This window comes from Ictidomys tridecemlineatus, chromosome 9 (assembly GCF_052094955.1).
Source record: "Ictidomys tridecemlineatus isolate mIctTri1 chromosome 9, mIctTri1.hap1, whole genome shotgun sequence".
Classification (NCBI taxonomy): Eukaryota; Metazoa; Chordata; class Mammalia; order Rodentia; family Sciuridae; genus Ictidomys; species Ictidomys tridecemlineatus.
Window position 1 is genome coordinate 36,376,369 of NC_135485.1, and position 19,638 is coordinate 36,396,006.

Sequence of the window (19,638 nt, forward strand, 5' to 3'; positions counted from 1 at the left end):
GGAGGGCTGTACCCTGCCTACAAGCTGGGGAAATACATAAGATAGGTTGCATGTCCACTACAAGGTGGCTTTCTTAGATGTTTGTGAGTACATTTCTTTTCTTTACAACCTAGGTTACTTTGTTCAGATAATCTACCAAGGACTGGAGATAAGAGAAGTGGCAGCTCCCCATTTTCACCACATTGTTTTAGAGACCTTATCTCACTGCAAGTTTTCCTAGGCACTGATTTGTGGTTAACCCAACACCTTCCCTGGTACCAGTTGTTCTCTGTATACTTCCAATTCTGAATCTATATTCATGAGCATTAAATCAGAATGTTCAAACTGGTAGACATCTTTAACTGCATATCCCACTTCAAATAAAAACTTCTCAGAATGAATTTATTCCCTCTGTGATGCAGTTTCTTCCAAAATCTGAAACATGTTGGAAGGCAACATCAACCCATCATACAAGTTAGAAACCATAGTGTCATTCTTGGTAACTCCTTTTCATGTACTAAAAAAACTTGGCTGTCTCTGGTACCTAAATATGTTCTGATTTTGTCTCTTGTTCATTTCTGCTGCTACTGCTTTCATTCTGATTGTCTTCATCCTTCTCTTGAATTATTTCCATAACTTTCCATTGGTCTCTTAGCCATTTCTACTGCTAATTCAGCTGACACAAATAAAATGTGCAGTGCTCCATTGCAGGAGTGAGCAAACAGAAGTAGCTTCATACTCTTCTTGTTAACCTTTGGTGACTCTTCATTTTTCTATGGAACAGAATGCCTACACACAGGTATGGCATATAGGACTGAACCTTCAAATATGATCACTGCCTATCTTTTGATATTCTATTACTTTTTTCCATGGAAGAGTGAACTGGTATGCATAGACTTTTAGGTAAAGTTTGATAAAGATGAACTAAGTCATTTATTTGCTTTTCTCCATAAACTAGCAAATTCTAGAGTCAAGGATTTCCTTTATTTGGATCAACCTGGTGGATTAGGTATTTAGGGAGACTATGTCCTGAAAACATACTTCTTCATATTTATTTTGCCCATTGAGGTGATATTCTTTAAATATCTAGTATAATTTGTAGAGCAGAAACTATGAAAATATTTCTCTAAGGTGGCATTTTCATTTAACCTCACAAATCAATAATTGGTAACATATAGGTTATATAGCTTAAAATATAACTATCTACCAGGATTTTTTTACATTGAATATGAATATTTAACCTCATAAATGTAATAGAAAACAAATAACTTTGCTTTTAAAATAAGTATAATTTTATGTCAAATACCAGTTCTTCATATATATCTAAGAGACAGTGAGGGAATGAGACAGACCTTTGAAACTATTGTTACTGGCATTTCGCATAGTTTCATTAGCTGATTTGACATTCTACCTTATGATGTCCTCATTTTATACTAAGGAAAATGCTTTATGGAGCATAAAAAATGTCATTGGCCAGAAAGGTGTAAGAAGTTTGGACAAAGCTTTAACATAGAGTATTTAAGGCAAGTAAACCTCAAAAGATGTGTCTTTCATCAAAAAAAAAAAAAAAAAAAGTACAGCATGAGAAAACTCTACTTTGGCAAAGGATCAAATTTGCCATCCTCCTTTCTCAGAATCAGCTGTAGAATCAGGACGGGATCACTTTAAGCTGTACAGCCATCCCTCAGTGTCTGTGAAGGGAGGGAGGGGATGCTCAAATCCCTTATTTAAAATGGTATTATATTTGCATGTAGCCTAGGTACATCCTCCTGCATACTTTAAGTCATCTCTAGATTACTTATAATACCTAATACAATCTAAATGCTGTATAAATTGTTGTCATGCTACATTTATTATAGAATAATGACAAGAAAAAAGTTGTATATGTTCAGCACAACTTTTTATTTCTAGCAGTTTTGATGTGTGATTGGTTGAATCCACTGAAATGGAAGGCTGATTTTGGATATATTCAGTGATAATTAGAGATGTTAATATGGTGGCATAATTATTTTTTTTAAAAAAATATTATGTTTTATTTAATTATCCACTCTATCTGCCAGATGGGCAGCTCTCTGAGAGCAGATAATATGCCTTGTGCCCTGTTAGGTTCCTGACCAGAGCAGCATGCAGGAATTGCTCTGCATGTAAATTAAATGCATCTACTGTTAACTGTGATTTTATTAGAATTGCACTCAAAGGGTGTAAAGTTTCAAAATCTCACATGAATAAAGCACTGAAAACTATGTTTTAGTGGCTTAAGTAAATTTTCAGATGAATCATTTGGGGAATTTAGGTTTTACCAATTGTGTAACTCCCCTTTTAGCATTTATTATGCTAAAATTCATCTTGATACTTTGAACATAATTTAAACTATAAAGTAAAATTTTAAGAAACAATTATATATATTTTTGGTTTAATATTATTATTAAACTTTTTTTTTTTCAATTTTAGGAAAGAGAAAACGTATGTTGACCATTGCTGGAAAGATGTCACTGTTGGGGACTTTATTCGTCTCTCTTGTAACGAGATCATTCCTGCTGATATGGTATTGCTGTTTTCCACTGATCCTGATGGGATATGTCACATTGAGACTTCTAGTCTTGATGGAGAAAGCAATTTAAAACAGAGGCAGGTGGTTCGGGGATATGCAGAGCAGGTAAATAATGTTTCTCAGCTGGCAATTTTAACTATTTTTTCCCCAGAAAATAACTGAGCTCATTTCCACAGTACAGCAAAGAGATTTTTAAATTCATTCTTACCTAGAGAAAATAGAATCCCTGATGATTTAATCCAGTTACAGATATCAATGGACATTTACTATATTTTGTAGATAATAAGATAAAATGACTTTGAAGTTCAAACACTTTAGTATGGCAATCATGTTTTTCTTTTTTTTGTTTTTTGGAACTTAATTAAAGAAAGAACTTGAAAGACTTAATTTGCAACTTGGAAAATTACTTTGCAATAGAAATATGCACCTGCTAATTTGTTTTTCTTAATCTTAGATAAAGAAATCTTAGATTAATATCATATGCTTTGTTGATCATTGTTCCTAAGATCTATAATTACTTATATAACAAAGCCTTTCAAAATTTTTGGAGTTTCTCATAACATATAACTTCCAGACTATTCACTGCACTGTGTTAAGGGTAGCAAGAACTTAAAGAAGTTATATAGACATTATATAGAACTTATATAAATTTTCTAATTGACACAGTAGTTATATTAACATGAATTTGAATGAATCTCAGCTCTCCCATTAATAATTTGACGTTGAGCAAATCACTTAAAGACTTTATCCATCAGTTTGTTATTTTCAAATGGAAATAATACTTCATAGTATTATAAAAACTTGCACCACAGATCAGTTTCCCATCTCTTTTTCTGGAAGCAATTGAGATGAAGGATTTAAAAATTTTATGTTTTTTTTTTTTAATCTGAAATACTGTTATTGAGATTCCTTCATCTTATACCCATAGATTTGAAATGGTTTTAGTTTCCTAATACCCTTTTCTTTGGTAATTTTCTTCTTATCACATTGGGCCCATCTTTCCACCTATGAATTCCATTTAAATCATCACCTATGAATTCCATTTAAATCATTATTGATATGCCTCTGAGATTAGTGTTACTGTCATTTTTGTAAGCAGTCCTGCAACTTAGGCATTGGTAAAAGTTGTGCACAACTCAGAATTTTATTAGACTCCCAAATAGCTATTTTGAGGTCAATATCAGTTGATTAATCAGCACAATTTGGGTTCATTTAAGGATGAGTGCTCTGTTATCCAGTGATCTCAATTGTGATTTTGGTCTAAACATTTCTTTTGAGTACTTTCATAAATCAATGATCCTCATTGTGTTTCTTTCCTCATCTGATAATTAGGCTTAATTATAGTGCCTTCCTCTTGCAGTTAGAAAAAGGAATTAGTTCAAATATTTAAAGTGCCTGATATAGATTCTAGTATATCAAAAGAACTCAAAAGATATTATTAGCATGTTAAATCATATAATCATTATTCAGTTTCTATGTTTGCTATAATATAGACATTAGTATTTTGAGCTACATCAATATCTATAGTATTCCTCTTATTAGCCAAACATCCATATAAAATAAAAGAAGTAAGATAAGGTTGATATGGCTTGTCCTTAATGAATTATGCCTCATAACTGCTGTGTTTTATAAAGGCATTTTGCTTGTGTATCCATTTTGCTTGTGTATCCATTTATAAGGCATTTTAAAACTATCTGTTTGATCCATTAAAAATTTTGTGAGATGTTGATGTCCTGCTTATTTTTAATTTATAAAACTTGGCTGAGATTGAATGCATATTTGCTCAAAATGTCCCCATTCACATTTACTCTCAGAAACTACCTATATAATTAAAGTCCATACCGAAAGTATTTCCAGTGCCTTGTTGATTAGAGTATTTATAATTTCTAGTAGGGTACTGCATGGATTTCAATATATGATTTCATCATCTGCAGATGCTTTTTAGTAGTCTGGAATCACTAATTATGGATCCCATAATTATGTCTATACTGTCCTTTATTTGGGAATTTTTTTTTTTTTTTTGTACTGGGAATTGAACTCGAACACTCAACTACTGAGCCACATCTCCAGGCCTATTTTGTATTTTATTTAGAGACAGGGTCTCACTAGTTGCTTAGTGCCTCACTTTTGCTGAGGCTGACTTTGAACTCATGATCCTCCTTCCTCAGCCTCCCAAGTCGCTGGGATTACAGGTGTGCACCACTGCACCCAGCCATACAAGAAAAGCCTTAGTCCTATTTTAAGAATTGGTGAAAGTGATAAAATACTTACCTGTTATGGGTTTCATCTTCAATTCTTGTTTTGTGATTTCTAAAAAATATTTTTAGGACTCTGAAGTCGATCCTGAGAAGTTCTCCAGTAGAATAGAATGTGAAAGTCCAAATAATGACCTCAACAGATTCCGAGGCTTCCTGTGAGTGACAAATGACTTACCTTTGTGAGTGTGAATGGAATTGTACTTGGCTCAATAAAACTGTTGTGTGTTTACATCCTAGTTGAACCATTAAAGGCTGTAAATTTAACTACCTATAAAATTGGCTTATCTTAATAATTTGATAAATATGTACTTCTATTCATATATATTTAAAACAGCAGAAACAACAAAACCTTGTTGTTAAAATCATCCTAGAATTGCTTTTATTGGTGTAAGAATATATCACATGAGCTCCTATGATATGCTAAAGTTTGGAAAGAAATATTTGGACAGAAGTGATAGTTAAATGAAATGCTAGGATGGTGTCCTTCTTCAGATTTAGAATAATAGGTGGACTTTTCTTGTTGGTAAAATGATTCGGAACACGACTAACAAAGAACATTGGAATCCATGGGGACTTCCTGTGACAGTCACATCCCTTTGGCAAAGGCAGCTAGAATTGGGGTTTAGAGAAATTTCAAGTTGGCTTCTGCCACATAAGTTCTTTGACTCCGAGCTGAATTATTTACTCTCTTTGATCCAGGTTTCCTAAGTTTTCAAGGAGACAATGAGAACTACATCATAGTCATAAATTACAGGAAGAAAAACATTTCAAACTCTGTTTTGAGACCAGAATTATACTCATCTCATTACCCTGACAACAAAAGCATGTAAAGACACTGAAGGGCAAACCAATAACCTTCACGAACATAGATGCAAACATTCTATACACAATTATAGCAAATCCAATAAAATAATATATGAAGAGGATAATACGTCATGACCTGGTGGGACTTGTTCCAAAAAATGCAAGATTGACTTAACATTAAACAATCAGAATAATTCAGGAGCCACTTGTCAAAAGAAATGAACTTTATTTTTAGAACACACATGCACCACACAGCTCTTCAGGAAAACCCTCAGAGCCCAACTGCCAACACCGGCTTCCCACAAGCCTCTCAACCTCCCCCACTCCTCCTGCTCTTGAGGCTGATTGGCTGGGTCACGTGGGTGGAGCCAAAAAAAGTCCCCCAGTGAGCAGCTTCGTGGTCTGAAAGGGCGGGGGAAACAGCCCAATGAGCATCACTGAAGAGGAGCCAATCAGTTGGCAGCTAGAAGTTGCTGGGGCCGCTGTGAGCCAATCATCAGCTGGCAGCTGGAAGTTTGCTGGGGCCCCTTCGGCTGTGGCTCTCAACATTGACTTAACATTAAACAATCAGAATAATTCTTCATATTATTGTAATTCACATTACATTAGCGGTCCATATTAAGTAGCTTAAAAAACAGATAATAATTTTATAGATAAAGAAAAAGCATTTGACAAAATCTGACTTCTGTTTCTGCAAACAGGAAGTACAAGGGAACTTTTTTAACTGGCATCATTCTTCATGGTGAAAGACTAATGTTTGTTTCTCAAGGTGAAGAACAAAACATGGATATTTTCTCTCACACTGCTTTTTTTTTTTTTCCGGTTTTGTTTTTGTACTGGGGATGAACCCAAGGGCGCTCAACCATTGAGCCACATCCCCAGCACCTCCCCCACTTTTTTTTATATATAGAAAATGAGTGTATTGTATTGTGTACAAATCATACTCCAATAAAGTTAATTATTTTTAAATAATAAAAGACCTCATATAATACATCAGTTTTAGAAATTCACCATCACTACAACAGAGAAGTTTAGAAGGTGAATGGAATTAAAGTGGCTTTTTAAGTGTGTTTTTCTTTTTTATTTTCTTTTTTAAATTTGTTCTAATTAGTTATACATGACAGTGGAATGCATTTTGACACATTGTACACAGATGGAGCACAACTTCTTCCTCTGGCTGAACATGGTGTAGAGTCACACCAGTAGTGTAATCATATGTGTATATAGGGAAATAATGTCCATTTCATCCCACCGTCCTTCCTATCTCTACTCCCTCTCCCCTTCCTTCACTCCCCTCTGCACAATCCAGTTCCTTTGTTCTCCCCACCTGCTTAGCTCTTTTTTTTTTTTTTTTTTTTTAGTTTTTTTTTTTTTTTTTATTGATTGTTCAAAACATTACAGAGCTCAAGACATATCATCTTTCATACATTCGACTCAATTGAGATTTGAACTCCCCAAATACATAATACAGACTCACTTCTGTTACATACTCACGTTTTTACATAATGGCATATTAGTGACTGTTGTATTCTGCTACCTTTCCTATCCCCTACTATGCCCCCTCCCCTCCCCTCCCCTCCCATCTTCCCTCTCTACCTCCTCTGCTGTTGTTCAGTTCTCTCCCCTTTTTTCCCCCCACCCCCTTTCCCCTCATAACCTCTTATAATTTTGTGTATCACTGAAGGTCTCCTACCATTTCCATATGTTTTCCCTTCTCTCTTCCTTTCTCTCCCCCCATTCGTCTTAGTTTACTGGTAGTCTTTTCCTCATGCTCTTCCTTCCTGTTCTATTCTTAGTGGCTCTCTTTATATCAAAGAAGACATTTGACATTTGTTTTTTAGGGCTTGGCTAGCTTCACTTAGCATAATCTGCTCTAATGCCATCCATTTCCCTGCAAATTCTATGATTTTGTCGTTTCTTAGTGCTGCATAATACTCCATTGTGTATAGCTGCCACAATTTTTTTATCCACTCGTCTATTGAAGGGCATCTAGGTTGGTTCCACAGTCTAGCTATTGTGAATTGTGCTGCTATAATCATTGATGTGGCCGTATCCGTATAGTGTGCTCTTTTAAGGTCCTCAGGGAATAGTCCAAGAAGGGCAATAGCTGGGTCAAATGGTGGATCCATTCCCAGCTTTCCCAGGAATCTCCATACTGCTTTCCAAATTGGCCTCACCATTTTGCAGTCCCACCAGCAGTGAACAAGTGTGCCCTTTTCCCCACATCCTCGCCAACACTTATTGTTGTTTGACTTCATAATGGCTGCTAATCTTACAGGAGTGAAATGGTATCTTAGGGTGGTTTTGATTTGCATTTCTCTGATTGCTAGAGATGGTGAGCATTTTCTCATGTGCTTGTGGATTGATTGTATGTCCTCCTCTGAGAAGTGTCTGTTCAGGTCCTTGGCCCATTTGTTGATTGGATTATTTGTTATCTTATTGTTTAATTTTTTGAGTTCTTTGTACATTCTGGATATTAGGGCTCTATCTGAGGTGTGAGGGGTAAAAATTTGTTCCCAGGATGTAGGCTCTCTATTTACCTCTTTTACTGTTTCTCTTGCTGAGAAAAAACTTTTTAGTTTAAGTAGGTCCCATTTGTTTATTCTTGTTATTAACTCTTAGCTCTTTTTAATATTTTTATTTAGAGACAGAGTCTCACTGAGTTGCTTAGGCTGGGCTTTGGATTCCCATCCTCCTGCCTCAGCCTCCCAGGCTGCTAGGATTACAGGTGTGCTCCATCATGTCCTGCTCTCTCACCAGTTTTATTTGAGCTTACACTGGAGATTCTAACTAGTATGGTCAGGTAATAAAGGAAAAGACAAAAGGCCTCAAATAAGAAAGAAAGAAGTAAAACTGTCTTTTCTTCATAGATGAAGTAATGTTCGGATAAATTTGACAAAATACAAAAGAGCTGTACACTAGAATACACTAAACACTGCTGAGGAAGATTTAAGACCTAAGTGAATAGAGCGATATATATTGTTCATGGGTCAGGACTCAACATTGTTATGAGTTTTTCCCCAAAATTGATCAATAGATTTAGTGTAATCTCAATCAAAATCTCAGCAAACTTTTTTAGAAATTAACAAGGTTATTCTAAAACTTATGCAGAGATTCAAAGAACTTATAATCAATAAAGCAATATTGAAAGAGGCGAAAAAGTTAAAGCTACCACTGCCTGATTTCAAAACTTATTATAAAGGTACGATAAGCAAACCAGTGTCACTTGGCATAAAGATAAAATAACAGATCAATGGAAAAGATAATGGAGTTTAAAAATAGACCCACATGTTTACAAACAACTTGTTTTTCACAATAGTGCAAAGACAATTTAATGGAGAAAAATTATCTTTTTGCACAATTGTATAGCTCTATATTTTAAAAATGAACCTCAATATATACCTTTCACCAGTTACAAAAATTAATGAAACATGTATCTTCAGACTTAAATGTAAACTAAAATCATAAATGTGTGATTTGACATATAAGTTTCTAGAAAACAAAAACGAGCCTACATTGTCAGAAAGCACAGTAGTGGGTTCTTTGGATGGGAAAGTTGTAAGGAGAGATTACAAACAGGCATGAGAAAATTTTGGAAAATGATAGACATGTTTACCATCTTGGCTCTGGTGATGCTTTTACTCTTTAAATATGTGTAGTTGACTCTTATGAATTATTCTCCAGTGAAATTGTTTAAAAAGTTTAGAAAAAGAGTTACCATACAAGAAAGTATAGAATATAATAGTAGCCTCTGCACAGGATAGTAGCATCTACACACACACACACACACACACACAAACACAATGCACACACACAACGCACATTGATGTTATTGTGGTTAGTGTTACTGGAATTCTTCTGGGGTTGTATTTTAGATGTCTTGTTAATTGAATTTGGACAGCTTCACTTCTTTAATCAGAAACATACTCATGAACCATCTCTCAGGATGAGACTTTTTCTAGGATCATTTCCTCAGGTTCGACCTGAGCTGAGCTAAGTCTTTGGGTATGCTCAGCCAAGCTCAGACTTGCCCATGGCAAGGATACCCAGTTTAGCAATCTGGTCTGGAGCCTAGCACTCTGCACAGAGTCTGATCCAGAGCATGTATTTAGATTTTTTTTTTTCTTTTTAATTTATAGGGCACTGTTGCCACACTGATTCTGATCCTGTGTCTCAAGTCTGACAGCTATCACTCTAGTCTGAACTCAACAAGTCACTCCAGCTTTCCAGGATAGGAGGCTGGCCTCCCTTTGTCAACCTCCCTTTTTCTTCCTTTGAATGCGGTGCTTCCTTAACAGAAACACTTGAGCTTCCTCTGCTGCACTGGACCCCGTCTTGCCCAGAGACTTTACCTAGTTCCAAGACACTAGTTCAGTGTGCCATGTCATACACCTGAAAATTGTCACTTGCTTCTATATTCCTGGGCACTACATTTACCCACACTTTGGTGTTTGCCTTTGTGACAGGCTCCTCTGATGTCAGTTTGCTTCAATGTTTGCCACCTTGCTTTCTGATTACCTGACTGTTGAAATGGACTCCCTCTTAGAACACCTAGATTCTGTCTTCCCCAGTGATTGAAATGAATTTGGTCCTCTCTGTTGATGTCTATCCTGGTGACTGACTCTAGGGAAATTTCTAGGGAAACATATAATAAGAGAATCAAGCCTAGTTGAATGCAGTGATTTTTCTGAGATTCACTGAGCTAGCTATTTATTGTAATCTTGCTTTGTGGCTTGTTTTCAGAATCAACCAAAATTGAGAAGCTCAAGCTTATTGCCTATGTGACACCTTCTTTAACCTTCTATGAGGCAAAACTGGTATCTTTCTTCCCATTTGTGACCACAGAAATCTCTGAGCTGAATATCAGATTACCACCATTATAGCTATCACATTTTTATTACTCTTAAATATTTATGTACCATACAACTCCTCTTAGATCATAGAAGCCAAAACTATGTTTATTTGCTGGGCACTTAGTCCATAATGTCACCGGTTCCTTGAATGGATAAGCATTGTTTTAGCTTTTTCATTACTGTGACTAAAAGACCTGACAAGAACGATTTTAAAGGAGGAAAAAGTTATTGGGGGACTTATGGTTTTAGAAGTCTCAGCTGATGCCATTCCTTGGCTGAGCCTTAAGGTGAGACGGAACATCATGGCAGAAGAGTGTGGTAGAGGGAAGGGGCTCACATGATGAATAGGAAGCAGAGAGAGACTCCACTCACCAGATAGAAAGTACATACCCCAAATGCAGACCCCCAATGACCGATCAGTTAATCCCATCATGGGACTAATACATTGGTTGAGTTAAGGCTCTCATAACCCAATCATTTCTTCTCTAAACCTTTTTGCATTGTCTCATGTGTGGCTTTGAGAAGACACCTCACATCCAAACCCTAACAAGCATGTGTTATGTGACCATTTGTGCTTCATGTTGAACCCTGAAGGTTTCACGCCTTCAGCGTGCCACGTCATACACCTGGAAAATAAGGATTCCAGGGGGAATGACTGATCCCTTATTAAGGAACTTTGGAAATGATAGTTTGATGGATTAAATATGTTCCTATAAGGACAGCTGAGGGAAAAATTGCCACACTGATGAGGAGTGGCCTGGGCTTGCCTGGACCTGCATGCCACATGTAGATGTGAATGTTGGGACTTAATTTCTTCAACTGTAAGACCAGGGAGCTAAAGTAGACTAAACTCAAGGGTACTTCTAACTCTGTCTCCTTGTACATAAGCTTGTACTTGTAGAGAAATGTAGACAGATTCCTGATGGAGTTTACAAATATGAGAGTCAAATCTGTTTTCCTCTTTCTTTGTAGTACGAAAATTTCTTGGAAGAGTTGCTATTTACTTTTCTTTCTAATTCCAGAGAGCAAGGAGGACAGACATATGACAGTGTTTACATATGTAAGAAAAAGAAGCAACAACTTATATACTGGAGTTTACTGCTTAGAAAACAATATAACTTTAACGCTGAAATTGAGAGGACATTTTCAAAATATGTGAAAAATAGTACTATTTTATATGCTTGTTTAAATGTTCCAATAATTTTGATATATTTCTGTCACTATAGTAGTTTAGTTAAGCAATCACTTTGATAATTTCTGCACTGTTTATTACAGAAATTTTCAAGTGTGCTAAAATAGAAAGGAGACTGTAATGTACACCAAAGTACCATCACCCCAAACTTGCCTACTTCACAGTTTTTCCAACTTTGTTTCAATTGTCTTCTCACTTCCTTCACCATTCCTACATCACATCAGTTTATTATAAATACTTCACTAAGCACTTATAGTAGAAAAGGACTTAAAAATAACCATAACCACGAACCCATTAACAAACCTAAAAAAAAAAAAAAAAAAACCGGCCTTAATCTCATCTAACACCAGGTCTTTGATCAAATTCCTCCACTATTCTCAAAAATAGTTCTTAATAGTTGTTTTGGTTTAGTTTTTTTTTTTTTTTCATTGTTGGGGATTGAATCCAGGGCCTTGTGCATGCTAAGGAAACACTCTACCACTGATCTACATCCTCAGCCCTAAATAATTATTTTATCCCAAACAGGATGTAGACAAGGTCTGAACCAGGCATGATGGTGCACACCTATAATCCCAGCAGTTTGGGAGGCTGAGGCAGGAGGATCACAAGTTCAAAGCCAGCCTGGGCAACTTGGCAAAACCTTGTCTTAAAATTAAATAAAAAAGGACTAGGGAAGAGGCTCAGCAATAGAGTACCCCTGTGCTCAACCCCCCCTCCCCCATATGTGCTCTATATATTGTGTTTGCTATGTAAGTTTCTGAATTTCCTCTCTCAAAAAATTGGGTTATACAGCTTATAGAATTAATGACATGCTAGATTGAGCTGATTGCCTCCTCATGTTGAGTTCCTTCTCCCCCCTCCATTTTCCCTTCATGTCATTTACTTCTTGCATAAACTAGGTCATTTTGCCTGCAGAATTTACTAAATTTTAGAACATGGCCGACTACATTCTTGTAGTGATGTTTATTTAACATCTTTCCCTGTCCCACTTATGAAAAAAAAATGGCTCCCCTCCCTAGAAAATATCAGAAAATAAAAGAAAAGAGAAAAGAAACACACACATACACAATATTGCATGTGATTTCAGAGGCTTCATAGATCCTTGGAAGCCCCAAGGTTAAGTGCTCTGATAGAAATCCATGGAGCCATAACTTCCTTTCCCATAAATCAGAGAACCATAATGTGTTCCCACTGTCAAATGAGTATTGTCAGCCTTATATTTTCATTACAAAATTCCCAGTCTTTTGCCTCAGTTTAAGCAGCCACTACTTATCATTGCCTAGAATGAATCTTGATTTTATCCACGTTGAAAACGGTGATTTTCTAATCTTATCAATGATTTTTCACTCATCAAGTACAAAGTTATCCTACATACAGTTTGTACTAGGAAAGTAAGGACCTTCATTGGAATATGCCTGAGTTCTTATAGTAATAGGTGATGACTGAGAGAAAACAGTGAGAGTTAGAAACCGACTGCAGCTTTCTCATAGGCACAACAGGGAACTGAAATCACAAATGCAAATCTGCCAGAGATTTGAAATCTTTCCTGTGAACTGCCTAACTTACTATTCTGTGAGGACCATGATTTTATTTTTATATCCTCACGTTTGCCATTTTAAAATAAAATTGTATGATGTCTTTCTTATAGAGAACATTCCAACAAAGAACGCGTGGGTCTCAGCAAGGAAAATTTATTGCTTAGAGGATGCACCATTAGAAACACAGAGGCTGTTGTGGGCATTGTGGTTTATGCAGGTTGGTTGTGCTCCTAATTTTCATCACTGTCCCTTCTGTGCTTTTCTATAAGTTTGCATTTTTCATTGACTCACAATGCTCGGTATGGAAGCAGAAAGTCAACTTTGTCTTGCTAAACTCATCAGTGGTCTGATCCATTATTCTAAATGGATCTCAAATGCAGACTACACTGCCAAAATGTATTAGGTAACTATGTTTTATCACACTGTCTTCCAGAGAGATTTTTAAGTGTGATACTTGCTACCTGATTTTATTTATGCATCTTCTGACATACCATGTTTCCTTCACAGGCCATGAAACCAAAGCAATGCTGAACAACAGTGGGCCAAGGTATAAACGCAGCAAATTAGAAAGAAGAGCAAATACAGATGTCCTCTGGTGTGTCCTGCTTCTGGTTATAATGTGTTTAACTGGGGCAGTGGGTAGGTAAAATTCAATTATGTACTAACATCTTTTCAGCAAGATATCAAGTACTTTTATTTCCCCCCAAAGTGTTACTTATGAATGTGTCTTCTATTAGGGAGTTTTTTATTTGTCAATAATTTTTTCCTCATATGTTCATCTCTCTCAATCTTTGTCATGAAAAACATTATTGTTAACTATATTCACTTACCTTTTGCTGTAGTATTGAAGACTCCTGGGAAAAGATTTAGAGAGAAGAAAACAGAGACAGCCCTTTGAATTTGACCTTTTTTCCAAAAACAAACAAATGGTATTAACCACAAGGAATACTCTCACCCCACCTTCTTGAGGAATAGAGTTCTATATTTATATAATATTTATGTTGCATTCTTCTGATTTCTGTGTTCTTTTGAAAGGTCATGGAATCTGGCTGAACAGATATGAAAACATGCCCTTTTTTAATATCCCGGAGCCTGACGGTCATATCATATCACCAGTGTTGGCAGGATTCTATATGTTTTGGACCATGATCATTTTGCTACAGGTAATTTACATCAGGCTTATCAAGGAGTTTTAAGGTCTTTGCTTCTAATCCAGCTATGCTCAGCTGACTTCACTTTCTTTAAACAATTTTACCATTTTTTAAATTGTTTGGGTCTTCTTAGGTCTTGATTCCCATTTCTCTCTACGTTTCCATCGAAATTGTGAAGCTCGGACAAATATATTTTATTCAAAGTGATGTGGATTTCTACAATGAGAAAATAGATTCGACTGTTCAGTGTCGGGCTCTGAACATCACTGAAGATCTTGGACAGATTCAGTACCTGTTTTCTGATAAGACAGGAACCCTCACTGAGAACAAGATGGTTTTTCGAAGGTGTAGTGTGGCAGGATTTGATTACTGCCATGAAGAAAATGGTGAGTGTGGGTTTTTGTACGAAAAACACCTGTAAAATTTGTCTCTTTTTTTTTCTTCTTCTTTTTTCCCAAGTCATTTAAATGTCTGATAATTCTGGCATATATTTAAGAATGGGTACTTAAACTCATCCATACTTAACTATACACTACATTCCTGTTCCTTTAAAATTTACCAGGTACTAAGAGATATACTAAGTGATACAGTGATGTAAACACTAAATGATAAACTGATAAACTAAGTGAAATTATGATAAAGATACTCAACATATGTTTTGATTGTCACTGTATCATTTAGTATTTATATAATTTGCTTTCATTAAGTATTTCTCAAGTTGTAGTACTTGTATTATATATTTAGTGTTTTTATCATTTTGAAAATGTTTATATTTTTTACAAATTTGCAGTTGTTATATAATTTAGTATTTGTACCATAGTATCATTCAGTATTTGTTTTGTCATTGGTATAATCTAATAAATAGAAAGTAAGCACTTTACAAGTAAACTACTAGCAGAGGTGAAAGGTAGCACTTGGGAAGGTGATAATGATATTACATTGTAGATACTTTTGACTGTCTGACAAGCTATAGACCATCTCTCTAACAAATAGCTTGAAAATAATTCTAAATGTATAAATAAATTATAAGATAATTCTAAATGAATAAATCTTCTAATGAGATTTATTCACCAGTTTTCTCCTCATCCCATCCTTTGATGCATAAGAAGAAAACACAAAAACAAAACAGCTGAAAGAAGAGGAAATGTTGGGGACTGGATTCCTAGAATGAGTTGGGAAGGATTCCTTTCCCTTCTATTTCATCAAAATGGACTTTTCTTTGTTGGAAGACTTTTTTATAACTGCTTGATTCTCATTGCTTATTATTCATGTATTTAGGTTTTGTATATGCTCTGGGTTCAATTTTGATAGGTTATATGTATCTAAAAATTTTCTCATTTCTTCTAGATTTTCCAATTTATTGGCATATAGCTTTTGAAAATATTCCCTAGTATTCTTTAAGTTTCAGTTGTCTTTGTTTTTGCCTCTATTTTTTTTTTTATTTGTGTCTTTACTCTCTCTCTCTTTTTTGGTTAGTTTAGCTAAAGTTTTGTCTATTGTGTTTTATCTTTTCAAGGTACCAACTCTTTGTTTCACTAGTACCTTATATTGTTCTTTTAGCCGCTATTTTTTTCTACTCTCAACTTTATTATTTCTCTCTTTCGACTGATTTTGATTTTGTTTGTTCTTGTTTTTCTAAGATCTTGAGGTAGGTGGTTAGGTCATTTATTTGAGATGTTTCTGAGATTTGGGGGGTTTTTCTTCTTTTTAATGTGGGCACTCATTGCCATAAACTTTCCTCTTAGTAGTGCATTTATTATATCCTAGAGGTTCTGGTATGTTCTATTTCCATTTTCATACTATTTTAGAAATTTAGTATGAAATCTGTAGTTATTCTTGCCATTGATTTCTAGTTTCATTCCATTATAATATGATAGGATGCAAGAAATTATTTCACTTTTAAAAATTTGTTAACATTTGTTTTGCGATATATGATATATGATCTATTTTGGAAAAAGTTTCACATGCTAACAAAAAGAATGTTTATTCTGCAGCTGTTGGATGGAATATTTTGTAGGTGTCTGTTCAAAGTTCATTTGATCTGTTGTGTAATTCAACTCTGATACTTTTTTGTTGATTTTTGTTGTTATTTTGTTTTAGATGATCTATCTATTGGTGAGAGTGGGATATTGAAGTTACCCACTATTATTATGCTAGGGCCTATCTTTCTTTTATCTTTAGTAGTGTTTGTTTTATATAATTGGGTGCTCGGTATTCAGTGTACATATTTATAATTATTACAACTTCTTGATGAATTTTCCCTTGATCAATATGTAGTGACCTTCTTTGTCATTTCTAATTGATTTATACTATTTTGTCAGAGATGATTATACCCATTCCTGCTTGTTTTCAGGTTCTGTTTGCTTAAAGTATCATTTTTCTTCCTTTTACTTCAGTGTGTGTGTGATTTTGCAGGTGAGGGAAGTTACTTACAGGCTCCCTATTGTTGGATCTTATTTCTTAATTCAGTCAGCAAGTTGCTCTTTTTTAATTGGAGATTTTAGACAATTTGCATTCATCATTATTATTAAAAGATATGTTATTGTTCTTGTCATTTGTGGATTTTCTTGTGAGATAAGGATAGTTGAGTATATTGGACATTATTACCCTCTGTACATTTTGAATATTACCTGTTCATTCCTTCCTGTGTTATTCACCTTAACATTTGATTATTTACTATATTGATTATGTTTGATTCTTTCCTATTTTTTATTTTCATTTTCTACTCTTCTAATGAGATTTATTCATTCTTGTTGTCTCATGATTGTTAATCTTTTTTTTTTTTTCCTTCTGGGAGTAGAATTCCCTTAAATGTCTTCTGTAACATTGATCAAATAGTCATGAATTCCTTTAGTTGATCCTTGTCTTGGAATATCTTTATTTCTGTTTTATTCTGAAGGAGAACCACATTGAGTATAGTAATCTAGTTTGGAAGCTATTTTCTTTCAGGACTTAAAATATGTCATTTCATGCCCTACTGATATTTAGAGTTTTTGCTGAGAAATCTGCTATTATTCCAATGCATTTGCCTTTAAGTCTGAGTTGGCACTTCTCTGTTACAGCATTTAATACTTTTTCTTTGTCCTGTACTTTTGACAATTTAATGTGTTACCAAGAGGTTCTTTTCTGGTCCTGTCTAGTCTGGTTCTAAATGTCTGCTATTTCTGAATGTTCTCGTCTTTCCCAAGACTTGTAAATTTCTCCACTATTTTGCTGAATGTTTTTTATGCCCTTAGCATGTATCTCTTCTTCCTTTAATATGCTGATTATTCAGACTTTTGGTCTTTTAATGGTGTCCCAGATATCTCTATGTTCTCTTCATTCTTTTCTATTTTTTTCTTTATTGCTGTCTGAAGGTACTGTATTTACAGAGTTATTAAGATTCAATATTCTTACTTCTGATTAATCTAGCCATTGTAGAAGATTTCAACTGAGTGTTATTGTTTTTTTTTTTCAATCTGACTTATTGAGCTTTTTATTTCCAAGATTTCTACCTGGTTCTTTTTTAAAATCTCTATTTCTTCATTAAATTCATATCCTGAATTCTTCCTTACTTTTTCAACTGTATATATGTATTTTCTTGGGTTTCATCGAATGTTTTTAAAATCATTCTTTTGAATTCTTTGGCATTTTTAGCCATGCCAATATCTTTGCCATCAGTTACTTGACAATTATAAACTACGGGAGGTGTCTTGTTGCTTTTTTTTTTTTAATATTTCTTACATTTCTGTGTTGAGATTTGCACGTCTGTTGTGATGGATATCTCTTTTACTTTTATGTGAATGCCTTCTATGTAAGCAGCTTCTCCTGATGATGCATCCTGAGATATTTGTTTATTGTGTAATGTAGAGTTTAATTCCAATTGGACTTCTTAGTATAGTGTCCCTGTGGCTTCTTTGACTAACATTAATGGATTTTAGCACAATGTGTACCATGGCAGAGTCTGAGAAAGCTACTTTTCTCTGTAGGTCTTCCAAGAGTGTGGTAAAGGAGAGTATATGAAGGGTACCCTCTGTGGTTACTTGTATAATGGGAATGGAACCTCTGACTGGTATGGGGGGTTTCCTCTGGCTCTGTTGATGTTGGCTGTTATTTTAAAACAATTCTGCTACTTGATGTTCAGTTGTGATGATGGCCTGGAGCTTTTATTCTCTGTTAGACACTGGTGTAGCTCTAGCTGACACACAAGGAGAGGCGGAGTCAGGATCAAACTCCCCTCCATGTCTTTTTAGGCTCTGTATCTGTTGGACAGAGTAAGGGCTGGAGATTCTTCACACACACTGTCTTTATTCCATTGAGGTATTTGTCAGGTGACTAGCAGGAGTGATTTGGGATGAGGTTAGTGAGAATACCTCTTAGCAGCTTTGCACACTGGAACTAACTTGGATGGAATACAGAACTCTGTCTAGATGATGATTGTCTCTAAGACTGTTTAGGGCATATACCCTGAGAGCATGGTATGACCTTCATGAGTCTCTGAGCTAAAGCAGAATGAAGAACTCCCCAAAGATTTCCTTGGGATCCTTTTGTGCTGTGCATGCAGAGGGCAGAAGTAAAACTGGCTTTACAGCATGACCCCATATGCCTCCAAGAGTAGAGAGATCCTATGGGGTCTCAAAGATCTGCACTGGTGGGTATGGTGGCAGGTTCTGCGAGATCCACTGCCCACTATTCTGCTATATAGATTTGATAGACAGTACTATATAGCTAAATAGGTGCTATGTACCTCTATAGTGCATTTGTGAGGTTACCATTTCCTAGAATTATTTAACTAGAGTCTCTTTACAGGAGGGGTCTTGCATCTTGCAGCAGTAATGTTTCATGAAGTACACAATGGGAAGCACTGCACTATTTTTTGTATGTATAACATTTAAATATTTGTATTTGTAACATTTAAAAGGGCTAATACTAGCCATCTTCCACCTTAGTCCCTGAACATACACTTTTTTGCCCAAGGAAGTACTTCTTTTATATGTTTTCTCAATGCAGAAAAGATACCAAGTGACTAGAATTAAGTGTTATCCTTACTGAAGTGTAACAGATATTTGTTTGAGAACCATAGAGTCTCACATTACCTCTAAAAGGTGCCGACTTTGACTGTCAACACTTTACTACTGTAAACGCATCCAGAGCTTCTGATCTCTTTTATGCAACGGTTTAAAAAACAAGCACATGTGCCCGTGTGTGTACACTGGGGGTAGTGGTAATGATAAGAACCAGCTTTTCTTTCCCCCAGAACTTAATTCTAAGATATTATTTTCATTGAAATGTATACCTGTGTTTTTGTGGTCAACACTTCTGGTTTTTTGAGC

At 35.3% G+C, this 19,638-nt stretch overlaps 1 protein-coding gene across 1 annotated transcript in view; it reads left to right on the plus strand.

The window, feature by feature from the left end:
- Positions 1 to 19,638, plus strand: part of Atp10d (ATPase phospholipid transporting 10D (putative)) — a 103,104-nt gene that overhangs the window by 38,293 nt on the left and 45,173 nt on the right. The window contains exons 4-9 of the mRNA XM_005319973.5: positions 2,431 to 2,635; positions 4,858 to 4,943; positions 13,286 to 13,392; positions 13,683 to 13,814; positions 14,211 to 14,338; positions 14,460 to 14,712. Of these exons, the coding sequence (XP_005320030.2) occupies positions 2,431 to 2,635; positions 4,858 to 4,943; positions 13,286 to 13,392; positions 13,683 to 13,814; positions 14,211 to 14,338; positions 14,460 to 14,712 (911 nt within the window). The remainder of the gene's footprint in view (positions 1 to 2,430; positions 2,636 to 4,857; positions 4,944 to 13,285; positions 13,393 to 13,682; positions 13,815 to 14,210; positions 14,339 to 14,459; positions 14,713 to 19,638) is intronic.